This window comes from Atractosteus spatula, chromosome 6 (genome assembly GCF_055471065.1).
Source record: "Atractosteus spatula isolate fAtrSpa1 chromosome 6, fAtrSpa1.hap1, whole genome shotgun sequence".
Lineage (NCBI taxonomy): Eukaryota > Metazoa > Chordata > Actinopteri > Semionotiformes > Lepisosteidae > Atractosteus > Atractosteus spatula.
Window position 1 is genome coordinate 9,508,591 of NC_142711.1, and position 16,864 is coordinate 9,525,454.

Genomic DNA, 16,864 nt, shown 5'->3' on the forward strand with positions numbered 1-16,864 from the left:
AAATGTAAAAGCATGTTTTTCAGTTTGTTGGTTGAGTCACTGATACACAGACAGGGCCCGGAAATGAAGTATAGAGTATCTAATTAAAATGCTATTTTAAGATCAAGCACACCTTCTATTTACAGACACTAGTCATCAGGCAGGATAGATCCTGCTTCTGCTGTTTGGTCCTGCTAAATCGACACCACTGGCCCACCGAGAAGTAAAGGACGTCTGAGCCCTTTATCCCCGTCTCTGTCTCACACTGGTTTCTAGGAGCTGGTTTGGTAACTGCGGCGCGCCTCTCCTATCAGCTGGGTCTTCTCGCTGGCATTCGTTGGCTGAAGCACAATGGGGGTGTCTCCATCTGTGAATGCAAAAAACGCTCCTGAGAGCTTGCCTCAGACGAAAGCAGACCAGAGGACTAGCTATTAGCGCAGTAATTGGAGTGTAACTACCGTAGGTATATTGCAATATCACAGTATAACAGTGAAATTGCTATAGTGTAAAGTGTATTATAGCATATCTTGTTATAATGCATGTCATAAAGATATTATAATGTAATATAATATCTGTAATAATGTAATACAGGTCCTGGGTACTGTAGCCCCACCCACCTTCTGCTTTTTGTTCTAGCCAAGCTCTCAGTTACACCACTGAAACCTTGAGAGACTCAATCACAAAATGGATTTGAACTTTGTGCTGTTGTTTTCCTTGTAACTTATTTCTGAGGTAAAGTCCTGGGTGGTGCAGTTCTGAGCACTGCAACCTTGCAGCGCTGGGGGCCTGAGTTCAATTCCAGCTCTTTCCGAAGCCCTGAGGAAGGATGGGTCAGTTAAATTGTCACCTGAATATCACCTTCTGCTTAGAATGTGGAGTGTGGTCCCCACAACAGAAAGGCTGCCCTCTTTCAGGAATCTAAGGCACTCAATATACAAGCATTGTAACTCTGTGCTCCCATTTGGCAAGAAGAACAGTCGAACTGCAGCGGGATTCCACAGACTCAGCAAGGGCTGGTACCTCCATGACAGGCTAGGGAACGAGACATCATTCATTACTCGGGCCTCTGTCCTCCCTCCACTGGCAGGGAGCAATGATTGATTCATCGGAAGCATCTGTTTAAATACCACAAGCTGGCAGCCGGCAATCTGTCTGCAAGAGCGTCTCCACACAAGCAGAAGGGAAATTGTGGAAAATGTGTCACCAGATCATGCTGGCCCAAATGACAAGTATTTGAACCTTGCGATGTAAAATTAGCGCATTTAAGCTTTGCTGAAATATGAAATAATTCTCTCCTTAAAGAATGAGAATTAACAATGATGGATCCCAGTAGTCTGGAATGGTCAGTTTTGAATCAGTTCTGCTCACTGCAATAATCCTTGTACTTGCAGAGCACAGGTGAAAACTGTGCATGCAGCCTATAGCTTTACAGTACAGCTCTTATGCTACGCCCTTGTCATTCCCCACATGTCCACAGTACAAGAGAGATATAGAGACTAGAAGAAAATGAAGAGGAGCCATTGCTGTACAACAACACCCTGAACATCTCAAGTGGGGTGTGTTAGTCACAGAGCAGGTGACCTAGCTGGGAAGACTGAGAGACAGAGGGAGAGAGCATCCTCTGGGTGAAGAGAAGGAAAATTCAGTGGGAATTCTCCCTCGTTTTTATAAGGGAAAAAGGTGAGAAAGGGTGAAAGGGGAAATGTCGGGGGGAAAGTCCAGTGCCACATGCTTTAGCGAATTTTTAATAATCATTTAAAAAATACATTAAAATGCTAACAATGTCAGCTGCTATATTACCCCACAACTCACAACTGGCAGCCCACTGAAGCTCAGCAGGTGTGAGCCTGGTCAGTACCTGGATGTGAGACCTCCTGGGAAAACTAAGGTTGCTTCTGGAAGAGGTGTTAGTGGGGCCAGTAGGGAGCACTCAGTCTGCAGTCTTTGTGGGTCCTAATGCCCCAGTATAGTGATGGGGATCTTTATGTATTGTAAAAAGGGTGCTATCCTACGGATGAGATATAAAAACCAGGCCCTGAGTCTCCTTGGTCATTAGAAATCCACGGGCGTTTCTCTGTTTTCCTCCTCACTGTGGTGGCGCTTTTTGGCTGCATTTTCTAGGTGGGGGCTACACATTGGTGGTGGTGAAGAGGAGTCCCCACTAACTGTAAAGGGCTAAAGTGGCATGTCCAGAAAAGCATTATAGAAGTGTAAGGGATTATTATTTGATTTAATATTTTAAAACAATAATTAACAATAATAAAAGAATTCATAACCTTTATAACTTTATGATTAATGACTTACTTCAAGCAATTGAGAGAACCTCAGGGGAACCTCAAGAAAAATGGGGTTTTATCAAGAAAGAAAGGTTTCTAGGAACCTAGGAAGGTTTTTGGTAAGTCTTTAACGAATAATTAAACCCAAGGTGAATGGAAACTTGGGCTTGTGAAGGACTTCTGAGTGCCTCTCAAACCTCTTCCACTGCTCTCTCAAAGCGCCTCTCCGGCCCCTTAAGCACAAGAGATGAGCAAACACGATCGTCAAGATGGGTGAAACACCTGCCTTCTGTAAAATCGATTAAAAGGACTGATCTATTTTTTCCAGCTATATCAGTGTGTGTTAAGTGGATGGCATGGCATGACTTAGTTTTGCACCTAGAGAGAGGCACTTGTGTCTATCATCTCTTCCAGTACACCAACCACAGAAAAGCAATGCATTAGGCATGTGAAATGCCACATCGAGTGAAAATTTCAAAGACCTCTTCATTTTTCAGGACCCTGTCTATATAAAGTTTGTACAAGGCAGTTTGTACCTGCCTTTCTGGTGTGAAAAACCTTGACTTTCTGAAGCAGTTCTCAAGGTGTTCATCTTGAATGATGTGAACGCAAACTTAGGTTGTGCCTGAAATTTGCAGAAAAGTTTAGCCAGACTCCTCCCACATAAAAAGGATTGGTTTTGTTTGTATTGTTTTCTTGAATAAAATAAACAAGAGATGTTCCCAAGTCTGATTTTCTTTTTCTTTTTAACAGATGCATTATAATAAAAGGTGGAAGGAACCAGATTCAACGTATTCTGTTTGTAAGGACAAGATTTAGAGAAGGGAGCGTACCCGTTGGACACAGGTTAGTTTTATGGCAATGGATTTTAATATTCTTTCACAGTTACGTATTTTTCATACATGTTTTCGGTAGTTTGAGGGTTATTTTCAATATACATTCTCTATCAGGGATATCTTTGTACACAACTGTCCTGCATGTTTATCTTATGGTTTGGCAAAAAAACGGTGCGAATCTGACATATTTTAAACGTGTAACAGCATGTGAGCTTTTCTATTTTTGTGAAATGACTGAAAATAACTCGCACAAAAATGCATTTTGACTAATGACTCACATAAAGTAGTCATCAGTGCTTGTGGAGACCCACTGCAGACAGGCAGCTAAGTGGCCCAGAAACAATATGTCACATCCTGGCATCTGGTAGAAATACCTACAGTAGCTTATATTGTTGCTAATTAACTGGGTGACTTTGTCTATTGGGAAAAACACTCTTAATCTTTATCAGAGCTTTGTGACATCAAAGTTTAATGTTTTACAGCCTTTTCTAAAATAAATTGGTAATGACCGTAAAAAATTAAAAATAAAACACAGAAGTGCGATTAACGTACTAAGCTGTGATTTTATAAATGTATTATGACATCAGAAGCTGTCTCTGCAAAAAAATTTTTTTTATGAAAGAGCTCCTTGTGAAAGTTGTTTGGAATTATTGTCAGAATACCCCCTGGATGGAATGTCCATCGCAGGGCACACACGGACACAGAGATGCACACCCACACTCTGGGATCAATTGTCTCAGAAGCCAAATAACCTGCCAGTTCATCTCTTGACAGTGGGAGGAAACCCATGTGAACCCAGGTTGAACATGCGAGCTCCACACAGATAGCACCACCTTGCTCTGCAAGGTTATGTATCAATGATAAACACTAAGCCGCCTCCCTGAGATTCAACCAAGTGACAATTATTTTGATGCTTAGAGAAACAGTGGAGTGACAGCAAAAAAGCAGAGAGCTGTTATATTCTTTGTTTTCACATGGGTGTTATTATTTAAGAAAGGAAATACAACCTTTTGCTGGACCCCAACAGAGCATCAGATTCAAATCAAAAATAACTTCACACTGTAGTTGTTTTCACTGTGTCATTGTTCATGACTAACTCTTGTCATTCTCCTGAAAAGACTCCTCCTAAAATGTCGCCTGCAGTGCAAGTAAAAAAACAGCCGTTCATGATAACTCTCCTAAAATAGCCAGCAGCTACTGTACATCACCCTGCAGCTCACAACGGGCAGCCTGCTGATGCTCAGCAGGTGTGAGCCTGGCCAGTACCTGGATGGGAGACTCCTGGGAAAGCTAAGGTTTCTGCTGGAAGTGGTGCTAGCAGGACCAGTAGGGGGCGCTCACCCTGGGGTCTGTGTGGGTTCTAATGCCCCAGTATAGTGATGGGGACACTATACTGTAAAAAGGTGCTGTCATTTGTTGGTCCAGACTCTCTTTGGTCACTAAAAATCCCAGGGCATTTCTTGAAAAGAGTAGGGGTGTTACCCTGGCATCCTGGCCAAATTTCCCCCAGCCTTTACCAATCATGGCCTCCTAATCCCTATCACCCCTCTGCTCTCCTCCCCACTGATAACTGGTGTGTGGTGAGTGTACTGGTGCACTATGGCTGTTGCATTATCCAGATGGGGCTGCACATTGGTGGTGGTGGAGGGGAGTCCCCATTACCTGTGGAGTGTCCAGAAAAGCGCTATATAAGTGTGAGAATTATTAGTATAAAACAGCTCACGGAAGAGCTTTTGGATGGGGATGTGTATACAGACATGACGTCCTTGGGCTTCACGGGGTCCGAAGGTCACACAGCCAGTGCGTTCTGGGGCGCGGCGCTCACCTCTCTCCATGTCCGTGCGGATCTGCTCCTCCAGGTCCTCCGGGGACACGTAGCCGTCCGGGTCCTCCTCTCCCGGGACATGGGGCTTGCACTTGCCGCAGCAGCAGTTACAGCAGCAGCACAAGCAGCAGCAGAAGTAGCAGCCCGTCAGGAGGCCGCAGATGGCAAAGAGACCCTGGGCGACAGCAAGGCCGACTGCGGTTAACTGCGAGGGGGGACTGGCAGGCAGCGCTCTGATCTCAAGAGTGAGTCAAAGGTTTATTCCCTGCTGCAAAGAGAAGGAAGGAAAACGCAACGTTTCGGCTGTGGAGCCTTCTTCGGGTGTGAGGGGAAACATTGTGTTGCCTTTCTTCTCTTTTCAGCATGGAACAAACCTTTAGCTCGTTCCTTTGCAGCCTACGCCTGCTGACGCAGCTCCCTACTTGATCTCAAGAATGACAGGCACTGGCTGCATCGCGGAGCCACACAGAGATCAATGAGCCTGGATTCAGCTGTCCCAGTGCGATACTCCACCTGTCTCGAGGGGCCCCAGTTCTTGACTTATTGTTCATTTTCCAACACTGCTCTCCGCCGGGACATAACACAGCAAATCCCGAGCTATGCCAGATCTTTTGAGAAAACCTGACCCGGAATTAAGTTAAACAGCTTTTGCGCTGTCCTTTGACAAGACAAATTGGTAGAAACATGGAACTGGCCTTACCTGGTAGGAAAATTGCATACTTGATTGGAAATAAACTCACATAGGATTGGTGAGAAACATCTTCCTTCAGATGTTTTCTCAAGAACCCTTTTTTTTAATTTTGCACTTCATTTTCATTTTTAGCTTTCAAGCTCATTTTGAACTTGCTTCATTAACAATCTCACTGTAGAATTCACGTATGCCTCTTTCTGAAGTTTTTTTAAGGACATATTCTCAATTGTGTATCAAATAAAGATGGATATCATCTGCGTCACTACTGGTCAAATCCATGTTGTCTTTTTGGTGATGAGTAATTGTGGATTTATTTCTACATAAGGTTGTGACAGTGTTTGAACTTAAATTGATTTTTGTTTGTGGGAAATTTGGACAGGACACTTTTATGCCCCAGCCTTTGTGATTTGTTTCTCTATTGTGGTGATGAATTGAACTTAAACATTACCAGTGAAAGGATCTGGAATATTGTAAGATGCATTCAGCACTATCTAGTGGCGAAATAACCACTTGGAATTCTATTAATTTAACAATATACTTTTTTCCCTTTTATTAATACTTTTCTCCTGGACAGCCCTGGTTTATCTTTTATCCTTTGGGATTCCTCTAAAATACATCCCAAATGTTGTCCACTTTTAGAATTTCGATGATATTCCCAGGACATCTTACCTTTGCCCACCAGCTGGAAAGCATAAAATATGTGTTAACATTTTCTTCTCCGAACTGCTGTGACACATAGAGACCCAGGGAACCATACTTGTCGTAAATGTTCTTCTTTGTGGCGTCACTCAATATAGAGTGGGCATTGTTTATTTCCTTGAATTTGTCCGTAGCATCAGGATTCTCCGGATTCTTGTCTGGATGGTACTTCAGAGCTAGTTTTCTGAAAGAAAAGAGAACACTGGCATCTCACCATGTGTGCTAATCTAATCACTGAAAAGCATATTCACTGCTTAGTTTAATGAGCTCATTTTTCAGCTTATGTCACAGAGTGGCAAAAGTGAGTACAGGGCAGTGGCTTGGGGGCTAGACTGACTTTAAGTAGGCATTTAATGGCCAGAGATTCTGTCAGGATCTGATGTGTCCTTTTTTCTGCTTCCCTCATTTAATTAAGGTCTCCAAGCCTTCCTGGTGAAAACAGTAGGGCAGCTGGCAATCAACAAAGACTGAAGGACACTGTTCGTTTAGACACACTTTAATTACCACACAATCAGTGGTACTGCAGCTTTATCACTCTGCAACGCAGAACCATTGTAACTCTAGTCATTCTCCCGTACAGACTCCTCCTAAAACTTCCCCTGCACTGCAAGTTAAAAAACTGCAGTTAAATTAACTGCAAGTTAAAAAAAGTTATTTTATTGTCCTAAAATACCCAGCAGCTATATCACCCTGCAGCCCACTGAAGCTCAGCAGGATTGAGCCTAGTCAGTACCTGGTTGGGAGATTTCCTGGGAAAACCTAAGGTTGCTGCTGGAAGAGGTGTTAGTGGGGCCAGCAGGGGGCGCTCACCCTGCAGTCGGTGTGGGTCCTAATGCCCCAGTATAGGGACGGGGACAATATACTGCATAAAAAGGCACCGTCCTTCGGATGAGACGTAAAGCCGAGTCCTGACTCTCTGTAGTCATTAAAAATTCCAAGGTGTTTCTCGAAAAGAGTAGGAGTGTTACCTCAGTGTCCTGGCCAAATTTCCCCCGGCCTTTACCAATCATGGCCTCCAAATCCCCATCTCTGAACTGGCTTCATCGCTCTGTTCTCCTCCCCGCTGAGAGCTGGTGTGTGATGAGAGTACTGGCGCACTATGGCTGCCATCACATCATCCATGTGGGGCTACACACTGGTGGTGGAGGGGAGTCCCCATTACCTGTAAAGCGCTTTGAGTAGAGTGTCCAGAAAAGAGCTACAGAAGTGTGAGCAATTATTATAATTATAAGAGCCCAGCGGAGCAAACGCCACCAGAGAACAGCAAAATAGTGAGACAGAGCTTCTTAACCTCGTCCCATTCCCTTCCCAGTGTAAAACAGGGAGTGGGGAGAAAAGTGCGCTCTCCCCCGAACGAGGATGAGCCACTAGTTTCTGACCACAGAGGGAATCGTGTTACAACGGAGCAGCGTAAAAGCCAGTGAGAGAATACGAGGCAGAGCATTACAGCAGCGGACACTGGAGGCACCTGGAGGCAGGAGCTGAGAGAGAATGGAGAAGCGTTGCCATGACCTCCAAGCAAACGAAATGCAAAGCGGTTCAGCAAGGTTCCGTTCACTGTTTAACAGAGGTGCAATCCCTCTTTCAGTGAGAGGAGAAGTGGAAGCACCCTGAAGCGCACGTCATGCCATAGACATAGAGACGCAGGTCCTGAGGCTGGGAGGCTCAGGTGAAACATTGCAAGACCGGGAAAAGTCTACCAAGCTGTTGGAGCTTTAACCCATTTTAAGTCATTGAAGACAAATACCACACAACGTGCAATTTGTGACCCACAATGTGCAACACAGCCAACATGCAATTTGTGCCGAAGATGAACAGCTCTAAGTGATGTGGCTTCATCAGGATGACGACAACCTGGAGAAATGGCTCCATTAATTGTCTGTAGATACATTTATTTATGTGGCTGATGTCTTTATAAAAAGCGACTTACATTTACACCTCTTTAAACAGCTGTGTATTTTACTGGCGAAGTACATTGCTCAAGGGTACAACGGTAGTGTCTCACCTAGGATTTCAACTCTTGACCTTCTTATAACAAGCTCCACAGTGCTGCCTCGTCTTAGCCAATTAACTATGTCAATTAAGCAAATAAGTTCAGAGCTAGAATGAGGATGCTGAGGATGCTAGAGGTCTAGCAGAGCAGTTGTCATCCTGGATGACTGGAGTTGCCCATCCCTGCTGTAACTTAGTAAATAATACAATGGCTTCATTTTTCTGCACATTAACAAGGAAACTATTACTGATCAAATACCCAAGATTTTGCAGATACTGTATGTCTTTTGATATGATCAAAAATCACCAGTCCTGCATTTGCTAAAGTAAAAAGAACTATGTCAGTTGGTGTTGTTTTATTTATTTATAAGCAGGCAAAAGCTCCCACCCTCACTCCCACAGCCCACTGGCCCACCTGTGGAGCCCTGGCTACAGGGGCAGATGGCTTCCCTCACAGCGGGCTTGCAGACACTGGCTGGGGGGCAGCCTAGAGGGGGTCAATGAACTAAGGTGGAGGAAATAAACAACCCGAAGGCAGCTAGCATGAATTCAACAATCCTGTCAGCCCCCTTCCCAGCAGCCCCTGGCACAGAAGCTGCATAATTAATGTCCTATCACTGCCTGCAGTACAACCCCAAGCAGATACGAGCGACGGTACTTAAGTAAGGAGCTTGTGAAGTATTTCCTGCCATTAACTTAGATCTCCAGGCATACAAATCTACTGTGGAAACTAGTAACAAGTACACTGTCATCAACAGAAATCACTTTATGGCTTTTTTTTACACCTTCTGTTGAACAATTAGTTAAATGGCAAATTCATGCATTTGGAAAGCCTTAGAGATATTATCCTTACAATTTTTAACAAAGGTATAATCCTTCATTCAAGCTAGCAAGTCAATTGACACATTCTCACTTACAATGATGACCTTAAGATCCATTTATACAGCAGGGCATTTAATGGAGCAAACAATGGGGACAACAGAGGACAACAGTAGCATCCTACCTAGGAACTGAACCTGTCTGTACCCACAGTCTATTGCAGCTGTTACAGTATGTACCCTGGCCAGGATACAGACACTGGGGCTGGGCAGATTGTCACAAGTACAAGATGGCAGAGAGGATGTAAATAGGAATATAGATGAACACCCCACAATATCTTTTCCAGAAAACAATTACTCTTTAATCTGACAGGCAATGTAAAAAAATCAATATACAATAGGTCAGTCTCTATCTGTTTCATTTGATTTTTTTTGGGTGGTAGGGAAGCACCAAAGGGATATGGTTGTGAGGCTGGGAGTTCCTGATTGAGTTGATTATCTGAGGGTTTCCCTAACACCTACCTTTTCTACCACCCTAACACACTTTCTATCCCCAGGATCATTAACGACATTAATGAAAACCTTCCCATCTTACAGGATGATCTGTCCATCCATCCTTTTTTCTGACTGCCCCATCATCTCATATCCCCGATCACCTAATCTGTGTAACCTTCTTGTTCCCAGCTCCCTTGACCGCCCTCAGCAATCATCCCCACCAGGCACTTTCCCCTGCAACAGAACTCGCTGCATCAGCTGCAAATATATATATTCAACACCACATTCATTCAAGATCCCTCAGGACAATTCCAGATCACTCAGATGACATCTTGTACCTCCACCAACCCTTTTTACTGTATCTCTTGCAGAAAATGCCCAGCTATCTACACTGGGGAAACAGGAAGGAGACTCTTAGACCCCTTCAGAGAACATATCAGGGCTGGGAGGACCAAAGATTTCTCCAAGCCCACAGTTTCTCATTTCACCTCTAACAGTCATGATCACACTGATCTCTCCGTCTGCGTTCTCAAACAAGGGTTTCTTAACTCCTATAGCAGACAGACATCCGAACCCAAAATTATCCTGAAACTAGGATCACACCTTCCTCCTTCTCTCAACTACAGACTCATTTCTTTTTTAATCCTCTCTCTTCATTGGCAGGTTTCGACTTCACTCCTCTCCTCACCTCTCTTGACTTCGCACCACCTGAGTGCCCACTCTGCCTCCCCCCTGCTCCCGCCTCCTCTACACTCCCAGCTTTTGTTCTCCTATGCTTTATAAGCTGCTGACTTTCCTCTCCTCTCTTTCTCACAGCCGAAGAAGGCTCCAGAGCCAAAACGTTGTGTTTCTTTTCTTCTGTTATCAGCATCGAATAAACCTTTACTTGTTCTCTTCTGAAAATATACCCCATATATTTTCCATTACTGGAAAATAATGCCCATTACTGTTATTGCTTATTCCAAGAACTCTAACAAGTTATTTAAACAGGCCTACCTTTGCTATATCCATGCTGGCTCCTCTTAGGAAAACAATAAGAGCTAAACGGTACTAAAAACTTTTAGCATGCACTGGCTGATTTGGTTTCAAGGAACAAAATGTGATAAAGATAAATACAATCCTGTGTTTTCTTTAATAACCTTCTCAATTATACCAACAAAAAGAGGCACAAATCAAGTATCTAGATGTGTACAGGTATGGTAAAAAAAAACCGCAGCAGTTTCAACTGACTGCAAACCAGTTTAAGACATCTGGGACCTATTAGCATTGTTCTGACACCTATCTGTACCATTCCTTGTACATTAGTTTAACAAATTAAGAAAGAAGATATGGAAAAGACAAAAACAATGTACTGAGCTTGGTTAGACATGTAGATGTGACAGATGTTCCAGGATAACCAAAATGCAAAATAACCATCTCTCATCTCAATAAATTTGAACTTTAGAATTACTAATGATGATAATGCAGAGTTGTTGCTCAGTGGGATTAGGGGTTACAAATGTTCTTCATTTACAGAAAGCATTAAATCAACATAACTGTTTAATATAATTTGTTTTCTGTTGTGGTACTTGAGAAAAATAATAATTGCTCTTCAACGTTTTATTACATTGTGTGTACAGTTGCATATTAATTTCTAATTAAAATAATAAACTTCAAAAAGATGTAATTACTGCAATGATTAAATATTCATTAGCAATAAACAGATCACCGGGAAGAGCTTTTTTTAATGCAAACCATTTTAAATAGCCATTTGAAAGAACATTAATGAGAAGAGTTTTTTAAAACTGTGATGTGCACGTTTTGTAGTAATGAATCAAGGACAAAGGAGTTTTACTTATTTAATTTTCTTCCAGAGTGATTTTTCATATTTTGGGAAGTAGTTCATAACTAAAAGTTAGGAGAATGAAAACGAGAGATTTTGAATCCAGTTCCTGTCTAGAAGGACATAGGTGAATATCCATTTTAAAGTTTGTTTCTTGTTTTCATGTGTTTTATATGTGTAAGTAAATGATTTTTTATTTCACTGCACAGTTTTATAGAAACTACAGTGGGTGCTGCATCAACATGTAACATGCAGCAAAGAAACATGTAGAGGTTAATTCCATGCTGAAATGTAAAAAGAAAAAAATGTTTAGACAGTAAAAGCTGCCTGTGGTGTGTGCTTAACAAAACTAATCATGAAAGAAATACATCAGGTGCTTCTGAGAATGGTACATTATGTCCGATTCTCTTTAAAAACTTAAAAAAATAAGCAAAAATAAAAATCTCAAACTGAAATCGCAAAGAAATAATTCGACTCTTTCTTCTTCTTTTCTTACAAGTTACTGAAGTTAATTCCTGGTGTAGCCTGCAATATACATTGAACGCTACAACATCTACACTATAGAAAGTTTGGAATATTCTCAAGTTTGGCAACTAACTCTACGACTCCAGATGAAATAATTTTCTGGAGTCAGTAAATCCCTGTAGTGACAGAAGAAGAGTCTGTTTTATGTTATTTCCTCTGAGCGGAAATGCATTTTTCATGCTTCCTCTAGGACTGCTCCCGAACAGCAGCCAGTATGATACTTTATTAATATAAAATAGTATTTTTAGGACTAAAACCTTAAAAGAAAGAACACCATCTGTTCCGTTTCATTAATATTTTAAAGTCATGGGTCCATCCATCCGTTTTCTAAACCGCTTTGTCCGGTACAGGGTTGTGGGGGAGCCGGAGCCTATCCCAGCAAGCAACTGGCACAAGGCAGGATACACCCTTGGCAGGACGCCAGTTCATCGCAGGGCACACACAGACACAAACATGCATACTCACTCCAGGGCCAGTGTTCCCAGAAATCAATTAGCCTATCAGCAGTTTGGACTGTGGGAGGATACTGGTGCTCCTGGAGGAAACCCACAGAAACGGGGAAGCCATACAAAATTCCATACAGATCCAGGAGCTCCCAAGGTCTGGAACTGAACTCATGGTGTCATTTTAATGAATGCGTTTCTTACTAACTGCAATTAGTGTGATTTTGAAAGGTCTAATCTTACATGTTTACAGAGATGACAGCTCCATTTTCTAGTTTGGGTCTATTTTGTCAAAATCAAGAATTGAGAAGGAGGTTTGAATTGTTTTATTGATTTCCAGAAGATGGTTACCTTGGCATAATGCAAAAAAAAGCTGCTGTAATTTGTGAACAAACGAATAACATTGAATCATTTCCTATGTTGCCTGAATAATCAATAAAAGAATTTAGCTGATTCAACTTTTAGATTTATAATAAAGCAGTAAGACAGTGGCTACAGTTGGCAGTTAATCTATAAACTACATTAAAAAGCAATAAAATGGAGAAAGAAAGATAGAAATCGAGGTATTAAGCAAATAAAAACTTGAAAATTGAGAACTGGTGAGAGTAGCAGCAGACAGACATGCATTTCCCCTCAACCGGAAACAGATTTACAGTACAATGTTACTCATTTAATAAACACTACTGTCCTGGAAAGCAAATATAAGGGGAGAAGGAGGTAAGGACAAAAGACATTTCAAACAAAAGTTACGGAGGATGTCAAATCCTATTCTTTACCATTTCCATATACTGCACCTCTGACGGTTTCAGCTTACCCAGTTCCACATTTTCACCCAGTTTCATTTCAGAATTCGTCCCTCCACCCCATTCCCAATCTTCACTCTTGCAGCAGCTCCCTGCTTCATTCCTCACAAAGCACCCTCATTCTTACGATCAGATCATCATTCTCCTAGCCAGGCAAGATAAGCCCATAATGCAAACCAATTGAATTATGCCTCTACACCACCTTAGTCAGGGTTTGTCCAAACAATTGAAATGATATTTGCTCTTTTCACAAAGATCAAGAATTATGCATCATAAAATGGCAATAAAAAGACCTTTATAATGGGTGCAAGCATCTCAGTTTTCAAGCAGATTGCAAGCGAGTTGCAAGGTAAGCATAGAGAGTATGTAAAAAACAACATTGCCTTTACTACTAGTTTTCTATTGAACTAAATTATTAATAAAGTTATTTTACATATACACTTGTTTCTTGTTACTTACAGTAAGCCACCTAGCAAGAAACTGTTGTTGGCAGTATTGGTCATAGATATATTTCTTTGCATTGTATTGGTCTATCTACTATTTACACACTTAAAATTAACAAAATGAAGCATTATTACTTACTTATACTAAACTATTACTATAATTAGGTATATATATAATATACTTTTTCAGAGCCAAAATAGCTCGGTCAGAAGAGCATCAGATTTAGAATCCAAAGGTTCTTTTTTCAAATTCCTATTCAGGTGTTTCCTAAGGGGCCAACATAGATTTAGAAAAGGTAGGTTTTGTTTAAATGGCTTTTTAGAGTTCTTTGAATAACCAACAAAAGTAATGGACACATGAAGACCATACTATGTGAGGTCTTTTAAGAAGGGCTTTAATAAACCACATAAAAGACTAAAATTCCTGTTATAGGAGGTAGGCATCCAAGGAGAGGCATGTGTGTGGATTACGTACTGATGAATGGAAAGATAACGGAGCACCTGTGGTGATGTAATTAGTGGTGTACCACAGCGATCTGTATAAGGACCACTGCTCTTCCTAATTTGTGTAAAATCTAGATTCTTGTTTATTGACTAAAACAGTCCCATTTACCAGAAATAACACACATGGTCTCCCTGTGTTCATGTGGGTTTCCTCTGGGTGCTCTGGTTTCCTCTCACAGCCCAGAGACATACTAGTAGGTCAATTGCTTTCTAGGAAAACTGGGCGTGGTGTGAGTGTGTGCGTATTTGTGTCTGTGAGTGACTCCTGCGATGGACTGGTCGAGGTTATATCCTGCCTTGTGTCCATTGTCTGCTGGGATAGAGCCCAGCTCCCCTGCAACACTGAATTGGATGAAGTGGTAAGAAAATGGATGGATGGAAGAGTTAGAAGAAATAACATGTTAAGATATATACTTAAAAGCATAGAATTTTAATCAATGGCTGCTAAAATTGTACAAAAACAACTTGTAGTACTGAGAACTGTGAACAGTGCTAGTTGGCACAATATAAAGAAATGCTGTCAATATGGAATCATTCCAGAGAAGAGGCATCAGATACAGTCACATACCATCTTAAAGAGATGTCCTTCACTGACTGGCTAAACGAACTGGCTTCTCAAACAGAGAAGATAAAGATGGGACCTGATTCAAGTAATAGAAATCCTAAAAGGCAACCCAGTGGACTTCTTCATAATCAAAATTGATAGACTAAACACAGGTCAGAAGAACAAGCTACTGAATGTGAAATTGCATTACATCCGGAAACAGGAGGTGCATTCATACACAAAGGGTTGGCAGAGTTTGAAGCAAGCTACCAAGCCGTGTTGTTGAAGCCAAAACCCGGACTTCTTTCAAGAAATGGTTGGATGAGATCCTGAGATCAATTAGCCATTAGCCATTATCTCTAAGTCTGCTTAGATTACATGGGCCGAATTGATATGTTCTTATTTATAACTTCTTTCAACTTAAATTGTTAAATAAACACATTTAAAATTAATTTGGAATTTTAAACACTTTTTTAAGAAACCAGAGGGTTCAAACCAAGCAGCTCCCAAGAACACTGAAGTAGAACAAATTCTGCACTGAAGCTTTTTCAAATAAGGCTGGAGGTCATTATGAGCATTTATTTAGGTTTTTTTGGTGATGTCTACGTTAAGTCTAGCTAGCCTGAACAGAAGGAGGATGTTCTGTATAACTTTGTGTAACTGTATAACTGATTAATATTAAAAATCTCAGAAAGGAAAGCATTCACTGTAAGACATCTGTTGTCTCTAACAAGGTGAAGAAGCTGCCAGGTCAGTTTTGTGTTTGGGCTACAAACCTGTAGGATTTCTTTATATCTTCATGGGTACAGCCTTTTTCCAGACCAAGGACTTGATAGAGAGCCTCTCCTGAGGTGGACAGGGAGCGTTGTCTTTGCTCAGCCATGTCATATAATCATTACCTAAAACTGATGAGAGAAAAACAACAAATAGTATCCTTTTTCATAAGATCTGATTGATAGGAAGAAAGCCTGTGCTACCCTTTTATTGGAATAACATTCTGAAATGTGGATGTCCTCAGTTGAAAGATGTTCTAACAAACAAGGAAAATTTGCCATTATCTTCATCATTATTGCATTTTGCAGCAGAGAAGCTACTGACAGCAGTGAATCCATTATAAGACCAATAAATGTTATCAAATCAACCTTGAATTCTGACTCAGTAGTAATTGATTCATTGCGGTGACCTTTTATCTACTGTTTATATGAGATACTGTCACATGAAAGTAATATTTGTTTATTACATTTATTTACTGTTTACATTTGTGCTGTGCAGCTTGTACATTTCCATTCACTCATTCCTGGACCACTCTAGAATTTGAAATTAGTATGAACTGTACACATATCTCAGCTATTTGCCAATTTAACAGTGTGAATGAGTTTGGCATACATAAGTGACATAACAGAATTTGATCTACCCCTCCCCCAAATGGAAGTCAAGGTTAATGTCCTCCTTGAATGGATCTACCCTTAAATATCTTGAATTATCTTGGAAAGTATACACAGTACAGGCCTGGTTAGGATCTTGAATTAAAGAGAACCCCCTGGACATCCTGCCTAAACCTTCTGATTTATTATGTCTTACTCAGTATACACACTAGAAAGAAATATCCAGAACAAAAACACAAATGTTATTGTCTTTATGGTAAAGTCAATTTCTCAAGTTATGAGACACCTAGAATGTACATTTATTTTCTAGGTCAACTCTAAAATGTCAACTACCTTGGATAAAATTTCCAAAGTGATTCCACAAGAAAAATCTGCATGATTTTCATGAAGACAGGACCTGAAATGGTCTCCTTAGCCTTTCAAAAATGTAAATTAAATAATAAAAATAATGAAAAAAATAAATGGAATAAAATATACCACTTTAACTGTTTTATTTTACTATTTCTGCTTTTAAATAAAAGTATTTTTACACTTTGTGGTATTTACACTTATACAGTACACTTATACAGGACTTATGTTTTCATAAAAAACTAGGTATACACGCTATAAAAAAAAAAATAATTAATAATTGCTTAGCACTTTTCTGGACAGTCCACTCAAAGCGCTTTACAGGTAATGGGGACTCCCCTCCACCACCACCAATGTGCAGCATCCACCTGGATGATGCAACAGCAACCATAGTGCGCCAGAACACTCACCACACACCAACTATCAGTGGGGGAGG

General features: G+C 41.0%; 1 protein-coding gene across 1 annotated transcript; it reads right to left on the reverse strand.

Annotated features, from left to right (window-relative positions):
* Positions 1–251: 251 nt before the first annotated feature.
* dnajc5b (DnaJ heat shock protein family (Hsp40) member C5 beta) lies at positions 252–15,578 on the reverse strand. Its single transcript, XM_088919163.1, has 4 exons — positions 15,472–15,578; positions 6,277–6,490; positions 4,917–5,091; positions 252–346 (listed from the first exon to the last, which is right to left on the reverse strand). Exons 1-4 carry the CDS (start codon positions 15,576–15,578, stop codon positions 252–254), a joined length of 591 nt encoding a protein of 196 aa, XP_088775289.1.
* Positions 15,579–16,864: the final 1,286 nt, after the last annotated feature.